We start from the raw sequence: 17,252 nt of genomic DNA on the forward strand, positions 1-17,252 counted from the left end.
GTGTTCCCTGGCTGGGGACCGCCAGGTGACGAGCAGTGGCTGATTAGGATTGCATAAAGTACAATGATTAGACTTACTTCAGGAACAGAACTCCAATCACGGAGGAACAAACCATTCAGTGTACGCCCCGGGCTTTTCATTGGCATGTACGATGGTTTATTAAGACAACAAATACATCTGTTCACTTACATTTCTGTGTATAAATGGAGATTATACAGTAATTACAGCAGAGAAGGCCCGTGGTTTTGTCCATGAGAACTCTGGAGAAAGAACCTACTTTCTTTCTCCCCCCTCCCCTCACTGAGATTCTCAGCACATCATAAAGGCAGTGTTTGCAAACTTATCACTTACTATGCGTAAACCTCAGAACTGAAGCGATACCAGCTTCACTGGGGCTTCCCAGGTGGCACTAGTGATAAAGAACCTGCCTGCCAATGCAGGAGATGATGTAAGAGGCTCGGGTTCGATCCCTGGGTCAAGAAGGTCTCCGGGAGGAGAGGATGGCAATCCACTCCAGTATTCTTATCTGGAGAATCCCATGGACAGAGGAGCCTGGCGGGCTACAGTCCATAGGACCGCAAAGAGTCGGGCAGGACTGAAGCAGCTTAGTATGCAGGCACGCACTTAAGTTTCATTACCAGGTACGTTGGATACTTTGTCTCTAATTTAGCTATTATAGGCTTCTTTCCGCCTTTCCTAGGTCTAAGAAACAATCCTGTTTTAGGGGGAAAAAAAGGCTGAAAGCAATCCTTGCTGGTGTTCTATACTGTTGACCATGCAGCCTGGGTCACAGTAGACTGGGCTATGACTGGTCCTTGGGCTACAGGCAGACAAAGAAAGCATGAGGCGGCCTGGTACAAAGAGCTTTGCTTATCTGAGGCATTTTCTGTTAAAAGCAGAACTGGAGAAATGATCTTGAACCTTCCTCTGGTCACCCAGGGAGGGGCCCAGTTGGCAGCTATGCCAGAGAGAGAGAGGCATAAAGAGAGGGCACCAAGCTGAAGTCACCAGGCAGCAGGTGTCCTGTGGTAGAGCAAGGCGGAGAAAGTGAAAAACGAGAGCGGAGGGGTCAGAGAAATAAATGGGGCTGGAAGACTCGCCAAGAGAGGGGACAGGGGCCATTTTTTCTCTGAAATGACAGCTACTAAGAGCTGCTCAGGACACTAGAACATTTGTGGTTTCCTCAAAGACAACAGGAACCTTCCAGTTCCAGGAGCCGAGTCTCAGAACACGGGCAGTTCCTGAGGTTCTCTTCCTTTACCGTGCAGCGTTCTTACCGCAGGGCTGAGGGGCAGCACGCCCCAGGGTAGCTCGAGCAAACCCGTTCTCCATCTACCTGGGCAGAGCCTCAGCCTCCCCCAAGAGGCGCCTGGACTCACTCTCTCCTTCATACAGAGCTTCAGGGTCAGCCCCCAGCCAGCCCTGTGGCTTGTGCCCCAAATGTTGCAAATGAAGTGATGGGGCAGGTGCCTGTTTGAAGGAGAGGCAGAGTGAGGATGGAATTCAGCCTGGAATCCTGGAGTCAGGGAGGTCAGGGGACTCTGAGGTCACAGCTGCTGTTCCAGCCAGAGCTTCTGCTGCCATTCCCTACAGGCAGCTCAGGTTTCAGCGCTCACGACTGTCCTCAAAGATAGAACCCACAGGGAAGTCTGTTAACACTGTGGCTGAGGGGGTGTGGCCTCAGACCAGCTAAACCAGCATCTCCAGAGACTGGGTACAGAGACTGGGCACTGACATTTTTTAAATGCTCCCCAAGTGATTCTCAAAAGCAGCCAGGGTTGAGACTCCTCCACTTACCTGCATTTAAAGGGCTCTCTCTAGTTTCCTGTTAGAATCAATTTCACCGTATCAGTTTCCACCAACATGGGCAACTCCTGTAGACACAGAGGAACTCCTAGGGATTGGGGCCTCCTATTTGCCCTTTTCCTCAGTGCTTTTCAATTATTGAGATTCCCCTCCCCCCACCTATATTAAGTTGATCCTTAACTATAAATAATAACTGTCTCAATCATTTTTTTGTAAGTAGTTCTTATTTTAAAGTTTCAGTTTGAATTAAATTCTCCCACTCGATGAGATTTCTGTCCTATAGTGGTTCAGAAGATGTAATTTCTGAGATGTAGTTTCTCCAGGGAAAACCACTTATTTGTCGACAGCATAGAATGTGTTCTCCTCTATTCATGTAGACCCCTCCCTACACTTGGATGAATGGAGTTACTTGGTTACTAATGAATATTTCATATCATATAGATTCCTGCTGCTGCTCTGACTCTGTGAAACCCCATAGATGGCAGCTCACCAGGCTCCCCGGTCCCTGGGGTTCTCCAGGCAAGAACACTGGAGTGGGTTGCCATTTCCTTCTCCAATGCATGAAAGTGAAAAGTGAAAGGGAAGTCGCTTAGTCACGTCTGACTGTTCACGACCCCATGGACTACAGCCTACCAGGCTCCTCCATCCATGGGATGTTCCAGGCAAGATTCTTACATAGACAAAAAATAAAAGAAGTTTCCTCCTCTAACGTACTGTGAGCAGGAAAGATGGGCTTAAGCGCCTGATGACGTTTATTTAAGTGAGATTTCAAAACAAATTGATGCAGCTGAGCTGTCCTTCACTTTGCTTTCAATGTGGCTCATGGTGAAAATGCTGATGCCCTACTTTGCTGGGAGTCTTGCTCCACACAGTACTTGCCTTGTTGGTTTGTGATCTTCCTCCTTCAAACTTTGATTCCCTCCCACACAGTCCCTCTTCTTTTACGTTCACCTGGGCTCTAATCTTCGCTCTCCTGTCGGAACTCCCTTCCTCCACCTCTGGTTCCTGTTTTCTTTCTCAACATGCCATGCGAATGGTAACTTCTAGCTTTATTTAGCTTACTTTATTCTTAGAACAACTAATTGTTTCACAAGAAAATTTACTGTTTTTGTTTTCTTTTGGCATCTTTAAATTCTTAAAAATTAAACATGTCAAAAATCTTGTTTTTTATTATAAGTTGATAACAGCACATTATAGGTATCTTTATAAACCTAAGATAGATACCTTTACAAATCTAACTTAGATTCTTATAACTCAAATGGCATTAGTGCCTTTCCCATTACTCTGAAAGATCTCTGCCAATAAAGTGGTATGAAGTCTGCTGGGTAAAACATCTTTTCTTTAGTTCCGGTTCCACCAAATCTTCATTTATCACTTTGTCTATAGTAAGAATCCATTGAGACTAGGAAGCCCCTTTCCTTTGCCGTGTCCTAGAGCTGTGCTTCTCATATTTAAATGAATATGGATCACGTGGGGATTTGTTAAACCTGATACTGATTCAGTAGGTCTGGGTGGGGCCTGCTATTCCGAGTTGGCTATGAGCTCCCAGGGGTTGCTGTTGCTGCTGGTCCAGGGAAGCCTTGCCACAGGGAGTTCCTTAAGCAGCTTTGGTGCTCTCCCCAAACGTTTTACCACCACAACTTTCTCCATGCTTAGCTATCATCTTCTCAAATCAACTCTCAACCAATTGCTGAAATAGGATTAAGCCAATAGCCCCCTGGGCTTCTCTGGTGGCTCAGTGGTAAAGAATCTGCCTACAACGCAGGAGACCCCGGGTTGATCCCTGGGTCAAGAAAACCCCCTGAAGAAGGGAATAGCTACCCACTCCAGTATTCTTGCCTGGAGAATTCCATGGACAGAGGAGCCTGGTGGGCTGCATTCCATGGGGTCACAAAGAGTCGGACACGACTGAGTGACTAACACACAACAGCCTCCAATATTGATGTTGGTTCTCTGTACTTGAAAATTGTTTTTTCATTTTGCCAGTCTTCCTTGTTTCTGACCACTATTTCTTAAATTGACACAGCTTGTCACATGCTTCAACTCAGGTCCTTAATCATTCCTATAAAACAACTCGTGTCATAGTTGTCATTTCCTACTTTCACTATTTTTTTATTTACTTTTGTTTCCTTATAACTCTTTTTAGCACTTTTAAAACTTCTGTTTTGAGGTTAATCAGATATGATAGGATTAAGAATGTTCATAAAACATCTCAAAATGAAGCACTAACAATGCAGTGGTCAAGACAAAAATGACTGGGCACTCTTAAAGCTATTTTCTAGTGACAGGCAGACTCTTTTGGATCTGATTTGGTGCCTTACTGAAATCTGTAAAACTTAGTAAATTGAAAGCTTATGAGCAGAGGAGTTTATTTAAATTGAATAAAATGAAGACTATGTATTGTTCCTCAGTACCAGTGGTTTCCCCATCTACTAGATACTGAGGAATCTGTCTCTATAGCCCGGATCATTCAATCGCTTACTCTATACCAGGTATTATTTCTGGGTGGTGGAGACTCAGTAAACAGCACCCCTCTCTATTACTTGTCTCAACTAATTAAGAAAGAAGACAGTCAGCATAAAGCACCCATCCCTTTCATTTCTGGTAAGGCTGATGAAGCACAAGACATATGTTCATGGACAAGCAAAACTCCTATTACAGAACCTCAGGATAAGACCTGTCTCCCCAGTCACAGAAAGGACAGGTCACCACAGTCTCCTTGCCCGGCAGCCTGTCCTTATGGAGAAGAATGGCTGTTCTTTACTGGATGTTTGCACCCAAGAAAAAGAGAGGAAGGTGCCAGGTCCCTAATTCCCTAAACCACTAATCAGAATAGTCACCACGGCTCCGCCAGGAAAAGCCTATCCTCACACAGCCCCTCTCATTTGCCTCATTCAATCTCAGCCCCTAGTAGATCCTGTCTTTAAAATGTTGATATTTTGTTCATCACAATTTTTTTTCGTTATTTAAAACTTTCTGAATGTTGCATTTAAATATTATTTATCTTGATTTATTAAGGTTTTTAGTTCCCCCTTAAGTTTTACACCTGCCTTACCCACCTCACCCTAGTCTCAGACCCCGTTTTAAAATAAATGTGTGGGCAAATAAACAACTTCTTCCTTTTAAAATATCTATTTATTTTTGGCTGTGCTGGGTCTTCACTGTTGGGCGAGCCAGAGCTGTCTCTAGTTGTGACGAGCAAGGGCTACTCTCTGGTGGTGGTGCATGGACTTCCCATCGCAGTGGCTCCTGCTGTGGAGCATGGGATCTAGCGCTCAAGGGCTTCGGTAGTTTTGGCATACAGACTCAGTCTCCCGGCAGCATGTGGGATCTTCCGGGACGAGGGATTGAACTAGTGTCCCTTACATTGCAAGGCAGATTCTTAACCACTGGACCACCAGGGAAGCCCCAATAACTTTTTCTTAATTAAGCAATTACTAAATAAAGTGTCAGATAGTGTCATGTACTACGTTGAGAAAAAGGATGTATAGGCAGTGATTGGGCCAGTAACTGGAATGATCAGAAAAGATCTACATTAGAGGATGATATTTAAGCTGACAGCAAATGCCACAAAGGAGCCAGTGGTGGGATAGTTTGGAGAAAACTTGTGAAAAGGCCTAGGAAATGAACCTAGGATTTTCAGGGAACACACAACACACCAAAGATTCGGTTCAGTTCAGTTCAGTTCATTTCAGTCAATCAGTCGTGTCTGACTCTTTGCGACCCCATGAATCGCAGCACGCCAGGCCTCCCTGTCCATCACCAACTCCTGGAGTTCACTCAGATTCTCATCCATCAATCAGTGATGCCATCCAGCCATCTCATCCTCTGTCATCCCCTTCTCCTCCTGCCCTCAATCCCTCCCAACATCAAAGTCTTTTCCAATGACTCAGCTCTTGGCATGAGGTGGCCAGAGTACTGGAGTTTCTTAGTGTGGCTTAAGTGTCAAGGAATGATAGGTGAGTAGTATTTTAGGTAGAAGGTCAGGAAGGGTTCAAATTTTCAGACTTTGTAAGCCCAGTGAGGAGTTCGACTTTTTTCCTAAAAGCACAGAAGGATTTAAAGTAGGAAAGCAACATGATCTGATTGCTCTTTTAAAATAATTCTCTTTGGCTGTTGTGTCAAGAATGCGTTATGGGGGTGTTCATGGTGAAAGAGGAGAATCAGATCCTTCAGTATTCCTGGTGAAAGATGATGGTGTCTTGGACCAGGGTGATTTTAGTGAAGGCAGAGAAAGAGGAGCAGGTTCTAGCAATACTTTAGAAGTAGAGTTGAATGGACTTGATGAATTAATATTCAGCAGGTGGGGAAAAGAACTGAGTAATTTCGGGTGGCTTAACTTGAGCTACCAGGTGGATGGTGGTGCCACTTAATGAAATGGAAGAGGCTAGGATTAGGTTCGAAAGTGAGCTTGCAATCACATTTTCAATTTTTGGTGTTTTGGGTTTGGAGATGGTTGTTGGATATAGGTGGAGTTAATTGGTGTGAACTGAAGGAGGGGGAGGGAGGACTGGGCTGAAGATGGAGATCTCGGGCGTCACCCGTGCCTTGATAGAATTTACCGCATTGTAATGGATAGAAAAAGCCAGGCACAGAGCATACAAGAAGGGGGGGAGGCTGCAGATGCAGCCTCTGGAGAAGCAGTTAAAACAGGAGGAGGAGGAACAGACTGAGAGAGTGCAAGTATGGAGTCTTAAGACTGGGATAAGGAATGGCATGAGAACCACCAAGAGGGCGAGAAAAAAATCAGAGGAGTAACAAGTGGAAGCCACGGGTGACACGACAAAGGCCGCCGCCTTCGGTGCGAAGGCCCGAAAGCCTGCTGGGACAGGCTGACCAGAAGAATGGAAAGTCAGGCGGTCGGAACAGTCGCCACTTTCTCATCGAAAACACCGAAGCTCTGAGTGGTTAACTTTCATCATCCAAGGTCAGAGCCAGCGGGCTCAGATCCTGGAACCAGAGCCCAGGAGAGTGTACGCGACAGATCCACTCCCTCAAGGAACCGCTGAATGTAAAGCATTCTTTGACGCGGCCGCTTCTATTTTAAAGAGGAAAGGCAGCGGGCCTGGCTCGGGCGAGAACAAGGCGTCAGAGCGGAGGGCAGTCTCCGCCGGCGGGGAAGGACCGCCCCCTTTTCCCGCAGCCCGAGCCGGCGCGCCCCACTGCGGCTGCGCGGGCCAGCGTGGGGCGGGGCGGGAACGCGGAAGGGACCGCGCCGCGGGGACGAGCAAGGGCGGGGGGCGGGGCCGGCCGCGGGGGCGAGCAAGAGCGGGGCGGGAACGCGGGAAGGTCGCGCCGCACGGGCGAGCAAGGGCGGGATTGGGAGCGGGGCCGGCGCGCGGGGTCGGGGCGGGGACGCGGAAGGGCCGCGCCGCGGGGACGAGCAAGGGCGGGGGGCGGGGCCGGCCGGGCCGCGGGGCGTGAGGTGACAGGTGAGGGGGGCGGCGGTGGCCTGAGCAGCGGAGACGCGGCGGCGATGCTGGAGACCCTGCGCGAGCGGCTGCTGAGCGTGCAGCAGGATTTCACCTCCGGGTGGGTACACGGTGGGGGACGGAAAGGGGCCCGCAGGCCGCCTCCGCGCACCCGGGGTCTCATCTCGCGCCCGCCACTCCCCTCACCCAACCCCGGGCCTCCCATCCGCGCCCGGGCGGGGACAGTAGCCAACTTTCCGGCGTCGGCCCGGCCGCACGAAGTAACTTAGGTCCCGCCGGGCAGGCTCAGACCCGTGCGCCGGGGCGGGGAGCGGGTCCGGAAGGCTGCGGGCGGCCGAGGGTCGGGCGACCCTTCCCCGGCAGATCCGGCCGGCCCGAGAGGGGTCGGGTGAGAGGCGAGCGCGCCCCCGCCCCCACGAGGGACGGCGACCCTGCGCCCCCTCCCACGCCGCCGAGACCCCTGCCGGCTCGGGCCGCCACCCCCTCCAGACGGCCGGGGCCCGGCGGGCGTTTTGTCCGCCCCCGCGCGCGGAGGCTGAGCACCTTTTCTTCCCCTTTTGATTTCTCTCTACCTCGGGTTCAGCGCCTCAGTGAAGAAACACTCGGGCCAGAGAAACGCCAGAACTGGCCATCCTGTTCATGCCCTAGTGGTGACACGCACGCGGACCTAGCGGTTCCCGAACTTTGCTTGGAATCTCCTGGCAACCATCCCGGTGCGTGCCCGGGTGGCAAAGGCTACCAGCTACACCAGGCTGAGGATGGGGGTTCGAAAGACCACCCCCGCCCAGGTGATTCCAGTTTGGCGTAGACTCTAACGCCAGGGGCCCTGGGATCTTACCTCTATCTACCATTTAAGCCAACGCGTTTCTGCAAGTTTCTCTGCCTCACTCTCTGCGACCAGTAAAACAACGGGGATGATGAAGATGGTTCTCATCTCACAGGGTTATTGTGAGGATGAATGAACCAACGTGTAAAACGCACTCATGTTGCGTCACTGTTGTTATTAGTGCTTAATTCAACTTTTCCATTTCTTCCCAAAGGGTGTCACTTTGATAAAGGATAAGTCTGTCCCCTTTAGATTACGGATCCGTTGACGAAAGCTCTCCCTATGAGGGCCTCTCCGTCATGGTTTACGTTTCTGATGAGAAAGATGTTAGCTACAGTTGTGTCTTAGTGGACAAAAATGTTTATATGGTTTACCTCTTAGGTGCTGAGTAGTAACATTGGAGAAGGAAATGGCAACCCACTCCAGTGTTCTTGCCTGGAGAATCCCAGGGACGGGGGAGCCTGGTGGGCTGCCGTCTATGCGGTCGCACACGACTGAAGCGACTTAGCAGCAGCAGCAGCAGTAACAGACAGGCAAATACTTGAGCACTTACATGTAAAGCATTTTTGGTGGTCTTGGTTTGGGGTCCTTAGGAATGGTAATTGTAGATGTCCTAGGAGTCATTGATTGACCCTGTGCTTGATTGGTTGCATGCTTGATTCCCCGCCCCCACCTTTTAAATTTAAAAACTAACATTTTCAGAATGTAAATTATTGAAACTTTGGGGTGTAATGCTGCAGCGGTAGCAGGAGAACAGTACGTCGCAGATAAGCCCATCTGGTACAGCCCTCCTGTCATTACCTCAAGAAATTCCGTGATGAGCAACAGTCTATCTTCTGAGAGTAACAGCTACTGAAGCGTTACAGGTCAGGTGGTTGCCTCTGAACCCATTCGTTCTTTGAACTTTGCTCGGGAAGGTTCAACTCACCTAGGAATATGGATTCTCCCAGGCCATCCTGGGAGATCTGGAAAACCTGAGTTGAGGGTTGAGTTACAGATAAGGGTGGAGGGGATCTGGTTAGAACGCCTTCTTGAAAACTGAATTTACCTGAAGCATGACGGAAACTGGGGCCAGTTTGGGATAGGAGATCCTGAGAGGGCTTCCATTCCGTGAAGGCCCTTCATGGGCTTCCTTGTACAGGTCACTCTGAGCCGACAAGCCATTGGACCAGCAGTGTGTGCTGTGAGCCTGTCACCTGGCAGAGAAATCACTCCTGCTCAAGGTGAAATTAAACACAGCAGTACATGTATATTGCATGAAGGCACTGAGGGATTCAGAGATGAAAGCAACGTGGCCCTTGCCTCTCAAAACCACCAGACTGGACCTAGCATTCCTTTAGAACACTTGCTATTGGTGCCTATAGATGCCAGAGCAGCTGGCTTACAAAATAACTGGAACGTCTACCATTAGGGTTGCCCTCGGAACTCAGTAGGGGAAAGGTAGGTGCTTCCCTGAGCCCTTTCACTGTGGAGCTTCACGGTAGCCCAGAGCAACAGCCTGTCTTCAGAGACTTTTCTGCTCATTTTTAGTTTCTGGAAATTCATATAACTGGAGCTGAAACATAGGCAGTTTACTGTTTTTCAAGTATAATAGGAATATTCTTTATCAGGCTTACAAGAGAATGCCACTGCTACTACTGCTAAGTCGCTTCAGTTGTGTCCAACTCTGTACGACCCCATAGATGGCAGCCCACCGGGCTCCCCCGTCCTTGGGATGCTCCAGGCAAGAACACTGGAGTGGGTTGCCATTTCCTTCTCCTATGCGTGAAAGTGAAGTCTCTCAGTCGTGCCCAACTTCCCGACCCCATGGACTGCAGCCCACCAGGCTCCTCCATCCATGGGATTTTCCAGGCAAGAGTACTGGAGTGGGTTGCCATTGCCTTCTCCGGGAGAATGCCACATTAGTGGTTAAAGCATGTGTGAACACTGAATTTCAACCTTCCATTCAAACTTAGGAAAAAGTCAGCTTCAAGGGACTGTAGGTTGTCCATTGCCTCAAGATCTTTTTTCATCAAATTTTATTCATCATAATAGTTACGTCAAAGTCAAAATAAGCCTAGAAATTATGTTGCTTTCCTTCTGGGCTAACTGGGCGGTTATCTGGTGCAGGGGCTGAGGGACAGATGGGACTGGCTCCCAGCTTCACTGTCTGCCCCTCGCCTACCTGCATCCTCACCTGGGTTTATGTCCCCCGGAGCTCTGGGAGCCTTTTGGAGAGTTCACAGAGAAACTCTGCTGTTTAAGGACTGGCTTGAACTCTGAGGGAAACTTTGGACACACTGCAGCACTTTCTTCAAATCTGCTCTGGTCTTTGATTTTTTTAAAAAAACCTTCAGAGCAGTAATGACCCACAGCCTGAGGATTGATGTATTCAGGCATGCAAACCCCTTCAGGAAAGTGAAAATCAGATTTACCAAGGGTTTACAGCTGCCTGTCACTGGCTGGCATTTCCTGCCTGTAATGCTCTGGGTGCTTTTGGATAGGGAGGAATAGCAGTTCACAGTTGTTACTTGTTGCAACTAGATGGTGGGTGTTTCCTTCTCTCTGGTCAAAGCCCCCTCTGCCCTGACCTCGGGCCCTGCCTGCTGTGCTCATTTCTCTTCTTCTCTCCGGCAGTATCATAGCCTCAAAGGAGAGCATTCAACAGTCCAGTTCACAGTGTGGTAAAATGGTGAGGTTTAATGCTGCTCTTCCTTGACTGAGTGAGTGATGTTGCTCAATCGTGTCCAGCCCTTTGCGACCCCATGGACTATAGCCTACCATGCTCCTCTGTCCATGGAATTTTCCAGGCAAGAGTACTGGAGTGGGTTGCCATTTCCTTCTCCAGAGGATCTTCCCGACCCAAGGATTGAACCTGGGTCTTTGCAGTGTAGGCAGATGCTTTACCGTCTGAGCTACCAGGGAAGTCCAATCAACTTGATTACTTACCTTTTAATATAAACGGGAAAAAACCTTAATATTCAATTTGACTTATTACTGAGTTCCTACCAAGTGTCAGACACCAGTCTAGGAAGTCAAAGTCTTATCATAGAAGTTTTTTTCATTTTATTAAAAAAAAAAGATAGGAGCCCACATGCCCAGTTTTGCCTGCTCTTTGCCAGTGTCTGTGTGTTTAGCCAGACCCTGGAACTACAAGCTTGACAAAAACTGTGTCTGCTCTGCAAATGCCCTAGCCTGGCGGTAACACAAAGCAAAGCAGAAGGAAGTGAACGTGGAAGATACAGGTGATATGGATTGTGAGCTCCGAGGAGTCATTAGTTGAGATGCTTCAAAGAAGAGCTGACTTCTAGACTGGCCTGGAAGAATGAGGAGAGATGAGGCTAGATTTGGCTGAGGGATTTCAGAGATGAAACTCTTGTGGGAGAGGAACCTGGAATGGAAGTTTAGTGTCTGATAATAGAGCGTCATCAGTGCTTTGCAAATTAATTCATTTAGAAAATATTTATTGAGCACTTACCTGTTGATGGGGCTTCCCTAGTAGCTGACATGCTATAGCACTATGCCTGCAATGCAGGAGACCCAGGTTCAGTCACTGAGTTGGGAAGACCTGTTGCAGAAGGCAATGGCTACCCCCTCCAGCATTCTTGCCTGGAGAATTCCGTGGACAGAGGAACCTGGTGGGCTGGAGTCCATGGGGTCGCAAAGATTCAGATGCAAGTGAGCAGCTAACACTTAACCCCTGTTGATGAGTGCTAGGACCACAGCAGAGAATGCACACCAGACAGCAAGTAATGGCCCTGCCCACACTCGACTGGCTTCTGCTGCTGCGTCGCCTCAGTCGTGGCCGACCCTGCGCGACCCCATAGACGGCAGCCCACCAGGCTCCCCCGTCCCTGGGATTCTCCAGGCAAGAGCACTGGAGTGGGCTGCCATTGCCTTCTCCAATGCAGGAAAGTGAAAAGTGAAAGTGAAGTCGCTCAGTCGTGTCCGACTCTCAGCGACTCCATGGACTGCAGCCCCCCAGGCTCCTCCATCCATGGGATCTTCCAGGCAAGAGTACTGGAGTGGGGTGCCATTGCCTTCTCCGACTCGACTGGCAGGAGGCCAAAAATCTAGAAGGTCAGTAGTACTGTTGCTGAAAACAAAGCAGGTTCAGGGGTTGGGTGGGGCCGGGAGGATTGCTGTCTTATATAGGATGGTCATGGCTTATTTTTAGGTTGATTAATCTTCTGAAGGTTTTTCTGGAGGGGAGCAGCCTGAGCCTACTTGTATTTGTGGAAGAATAATTTGAGAGGCAGGGTGATGGGAGGACTAGAGATGGGAAACGGAGATTATTTAGGAGGCTATAATTATGGAGCAGATAAGAGATGATGAAAAGGCAGTGTTGGTGGAAATTTGACAGAAGGAATAATGACAGGCACTGGTCGATTTCATAAAAAAAATGAGACTAGCAAGTGAAAAAAGGTGGAGAAACTGAGGATCTCAATTTTGGAGTATCTTAGATAGTGATGTCGTTTACCAACAGAGACATTGAGGAGCTTTGAGAGAGAAGGAGCAGTTGACAGGGAGTGTGTCTCGAAGTCCAAGAGGCAGCAGGAAATTCAGGAAACACTGAGGAAAGAGGTCAGGACCGACTGGGTGCATTCTACGGTGATTAGGATAGAGACAGCGTACAGTCCTCTCCCCTTCCTGAGTCTGTGACTTTTGCGTGAGTCTCTCAGTCGCCAGAGCTTTGGGGTCCTGTGCACTTTTAGGTGTGATTGATGCTTTTGTGTTTCCTGATTTTGAGTTAAAAAAAAAAAAGTTAATGGGGAAAATATAATAGATTGGATTTGTATTCATAAGTATAATTTAAATTCAAAATAATAGAGGCGTGAAAATGTTATAGGACAAAATATGCTAATTAATACATGTTGTGTTTTAAAGCAGTCACCCTGGCCTTTCATAATAGCTGATGGGCTTAGATGAGTAGGACATTGAAGTCCAAATAAGTGGAATGCCATTGAGGTCCCCCATCCCAGCGAGTCAGGCCCAGAAAGCCATTTCCTGCTCAGCAGTCATTGCCGAGCTCCCCCTTTCATTCTGTGAAACTACTTTTTAAGCTTTTTGTCTTAAGAGGTTTTGCTAGTTATCTCCATTTCTCAAGAAGATATCTCCATCTTAGTATTTTCCGTAAAGCTTAAAGAAAATAAATGTGCTATGGTCAAACAAAGGTCAGTCTTTGAAACAATCTCAAAATATTGTGGTGTGATGATGAATTTGAAAGCAAGTGTTTTGGACTCTGAAGCGCACGTTGGTTGCTTTGAGTGGGAAACAATTGAGAGGTGGCTCACTTCAAAGTCTGTGTGTGAACACACTCACGCTGTGGCACGCCTGTCTCCCTGAGGCTGTGCTGTGTTGGGAAGAAGGCTAGGAACGGAGGAGAAGCCTTTTATGGGAACTGGTGGATTGGGGGATCTCTGTTTTATTTTACCTTGGCCCTGTAATGTACATAGCTGCTTTCTTGATGGTTACCATTTTTATTATACTTGGTGATCATTTTTATTATACTTTTTGTTTGAATTGCCTCTGTAATTTACAGTTACAGCCTGCTGCCAGAGTCATATTCGGAATTTCCTTTAATTCTTGTGGCAAATCATTATGGTCAGTATAATACTTCTATTTTATGGTTTAGGAAACTGGGGAATTGCACTCAGACCAGTATTTCCTTCTCAGTGTGGCAAGACACTGTGGAACTTGATTAATGGGTTGTTTCCAGCCCAGAATCACTGTGAGAAACTTAAGAGTTCTCCCCAGATAAAAATGGTAAGCTCCTGCCAGTTGAATTCTGGGTTTGGAGTATGTACTTCAGAAAGGACCTTTTTTCTTTTGGGAAGATTACTTGTTACATTTTCAACTTAAAAAGTGTTACATTGACTTTTTATCCTTTCCTTAACTTTTTTCAGTTTCCAACTTTCTTCTTGCTACTTTGTTTTCTCCAGCAGTTACTATTCTGAATGTGGCATATTGATGATTTACATGGAAAAGGTGTGATAAGAAAAGATGAATGTCTACAAGACTGTTTTTTGTTATGAAAACTTTGAAAAACTTTTAAATCTATTATTTGGCTGTGCTGGGTGTTGCTATGCGAGCTCTTCTCTAGTTCCGGCAAGCAGAGGCTACTCTCAAGTTGCACAGGCTTCTCATTGAGGTGGCTTCTCTTGTGGCTCCCGGGCTCTAGAGCGCAGGCTCAGTAGTTGTGGCGCATGGATGTAGTTGTCCCATAGCATGTGGGATCTTTACAGACCAGGAATCAAACCCATGCCTCCAGCATTGGCAGGCGGATTCTTAACCACTGAGTGTCCAGGGGAACCCCCAAACTTTTTTTTAAACAATGTTTTAAACATTTACAAAAATACGTACAGTGAGCCCCATGTATACATTATTCATATAAAACAGTTAATTATTATCACATTTACTCAGTCTCTCCCTTATTTATAGAGTATGAGCTTTCCTGGTGGCTCAGATGGTAAAGAATCCACCTGCAGTTCAGAAGACCTGGGTTCAATCCCTGGGTTGAGAAGATCCCCTAGAGGAGGGCATGGCAGCCCACTCCAGTATTCTTGCCTGGAGAATCCTGTGGACAGAGGAGCCTGGTGGGCTATAGTCCATGGAATCTCAAAGACTCAGACATGACTGAGTGACTAACACTGTTTATAGAGTAAACCTCAGACTTAGTTCTCACCTCTCTCATAAATCAGTTTTCATCTTTAAAAAAATACATTATATAAATGCAATGCCAATATCATACCTAACAAAATTAATACTAATTCTATGATATTATCAATTATCCAGTCCAAAATCTAATTTCCTGGTTCTTAAAAGTATCTTTTTACAGTTGATTTGTTCAAATCCAGATCAAATAAGTTCCACACATTATAGTTGGTTAAAAACCAATTTTTAAAGCAGATGGTTGTTAAGGAGCCACCTGGGGAAGCTTACTCACCCTTCTAATAATTTTAGTTTCAGCTCCCTGTAAGCTTCCTCTTTTCTGTTTCATTCCAAACCAATTTTTTCTTTCTTTTGGGGAAGTGTGGAGGAGAACCCCAAATTTGGTACATTACAATTGAGAATTTACAGTTTTTTTCAGAAATAAATATTTGAAATACTAACCTAGAGATTTTCTCGGTTGTACAATGAACGGTCCAAAGATGGTCTTAGCAGTTTGCTTCAATATCCTTGTTACCATATGAATTGTCCCAAGTCACTGGAAATAATACTAGAGTCATTTTGACTATAATGCACTGCTGTGTCCATTTGTTCTAATACAGTTCTACCTGAGATATCACAACCAAGTGCCTTTCTCGCAGATTTTGGAGTGGAAATGGTTGAATGGCTGTCAAAATAACTTTCTTGAGCTATTGCTTAATCTTAGTCTAAACTGGATTTACTGGTTTCCAAGCTAAGCTCGAAATTTTTTATTGTTTTTCTAGGACAGGTAAGACTTTCTAAATTCAGCTCATCTGGAGAGGTGTCTACACATAGTTTTGTATTAAAGAGATTGCTAAGTCTTTTTTTTTTTTTTAACATTGTAGAGGAATTGATCTCATCAATATTTTAGTTTTTGAAAAAGAGCATAGAATAATATTTTAAAAAGTCTTGGTGTGAAATTGATACTACAACTTGTTGAAAAATGGGGGCCACTCTCTTTTTTCTGATGTTTCCAGAATAGTGAGGCTTCTTTAGTCCAGTCATATTTAGGAAATGTTTATAGAAAAGGGATTTGGGGCAAGAAAAATATAAAATGGCATTTGATATTGGAAGTCCCTTTCTGGTTTTGAGCTAGGCACCGTCGACCAAAAAGTTGGACGACTCTGTCAGGCGTACATGTACAGCTGTGCACAGCAGAGGGTTGGGCATTCTAGGAGAGTCAGCCGGTGGGCTGGGACAGGGCAACTCAGCTGGTGGGCTGGGACAGGGCAACTCAGCTGGCACGCTAGGACAGCTTCTGGCAGGTTGCAGTAGAGCATCGTGAGGAGGCAGCTCCTGTGTCTGCTTTACGAAGGCTTTGTGGGGCTAGCTGGGGTACTGTGGCCTACGCTTCAGACTGTTTAGAAGTGAATATTTGTAGAAGTAATCAGATTAAGAAGAACATGTCCAGATGTCTTCATTGTATGCAGGAATATCTCATAATTGAGTTCTCACTTTTTGACTGTTATATGATAGAGTCCAAGTCAAAAGTAGGTAAAAATGGGCTGGTGAAGTTAAAAAAAAAAAAATATATATATATATATATAAAATACAAAGTTTATGACATATAGAAAAGCTTATTTAATTTTCTTACATATGCATTTTTAGCCCATTTATTTTTTCCAGCCCAATAATTTAAAAAAGCAAACAGAAGGGGAGTGGAGCAACTTCACTTTCACTTTTCACTTTCATGCATTGGAGAAGGAAATGGCAACCTGCTCCAGTGTTCTTGCCTGGAGAATGCCAGGGACTGTGGAGCCTGATTGGCTGCCACTTATGGGGTCGCACAGAGTCGGAAACAACTGAAGTGACTTAGCAGCAGCAGCAGCAGCAGCAGGCTTCCCAGGTGGCACTAGTGGTTAAAAAAAAAAAAAAAAAAAAACCCTGCCTGCCAACGCAGGAGACATATAAGATGCGGGTTCGATCACTGGGATGGGAAGATCCCCTGGAGGAGGACACGGCAACCCACTCCAGTATTCTTGTCTGGAGAATCCCATGGACAGAGGAGCCCAGCAGGTTACAGTCCATGGGGTCGCAAAGAGTCACTGAAACGACTTAGCGCTCACGCAGGCTGCTATAGTTGAATAGCTAGCAGAAGCAGTTAAATAGTAGCTGATATGACGACCAGTGGTAGAGACGGAAAATTTAAATTTTTAAAAAACTGCTATAGGATCCTGAACAGACTCCCAAAACCACTGTAGATTGGTTTCAGGTTGGCAAATGACGAGGCATTCCTAGCTCAGAAACATCTAGGGAATGTACTGTTTTGTTGTGAAATGCAGTCAGTGGTGTTCATGATAATGACCCTAAATTATCAGAAAATGTACCAACTCCTCTTTAATGAAAGAGGTTTGTAATGTATTTTAGAAGCTTTTTATCAATAGCTAAAATTGCTTAGAATGTTGGCACTTAGAGAGTGCTTAGTATAGTATCACTTTATAGTGTGTTGGTTAGACAAAGAAAACAGACTTATGGACACAGAGGGGGCTGGGTGGAGTTGGGGGGAGAAGAGGGTGGGA

At 46.5% G+C, this 17,252-nt stretch overlaps 1 protein-coding gene across 4 annotated transcripts in view; it reads left to right on the forward strand.

Annotated features, from left to right (window-relative positions):
• The first annotated feature begins 6,481 nt into the window (after nt 1-6,481).
• The window catches only part of DTNBP1 (dystrobrevin binding protein 1), a 99,965-nt gene continuing 89,194 nt past the window's right edge, over nt 6,482-17,252 (forward strand). Inside the window, exons 1-2 of one of the 4 annotated variants that reach the window (XM_069563864.1) lie at nt 6,482-6,817; nt 11,955-12,123. In XM_069563864.1, the coding sequence (XP_069419965.1) occupies nt 12,041-12,123 (83 nt within the window). In that variant the 5' untranslated portion in view covers nt 6,482-6,817; nt 11,955-12,040. Of the gene's footprint in view, nt 6,818-7,053; nt 7,339-10,684; nt 10,736-11,954; nt 12,124-17,252 lie in introns of those variants that run through there. The other 3 variants (XM_069563863.1, XM_069563865.1, XM_069563867.1) reach the window with 3 other exon arrangements.

Source organism: Ovis canadensis, chromosome 20 (assembly GCF_042477335.2).
Source record: "Ovis canadensis isolate MfBH-ARS-UI-01 breed Bighorn chromosome 20, ARS-UI_OviCan_v2, whole genome shotgun sequence".
NCBI lineage: Eukaryota > Metazoa > Chordata > Mammalia > Artiodactyla > Bovidae > Ovis > Ovis canadensis.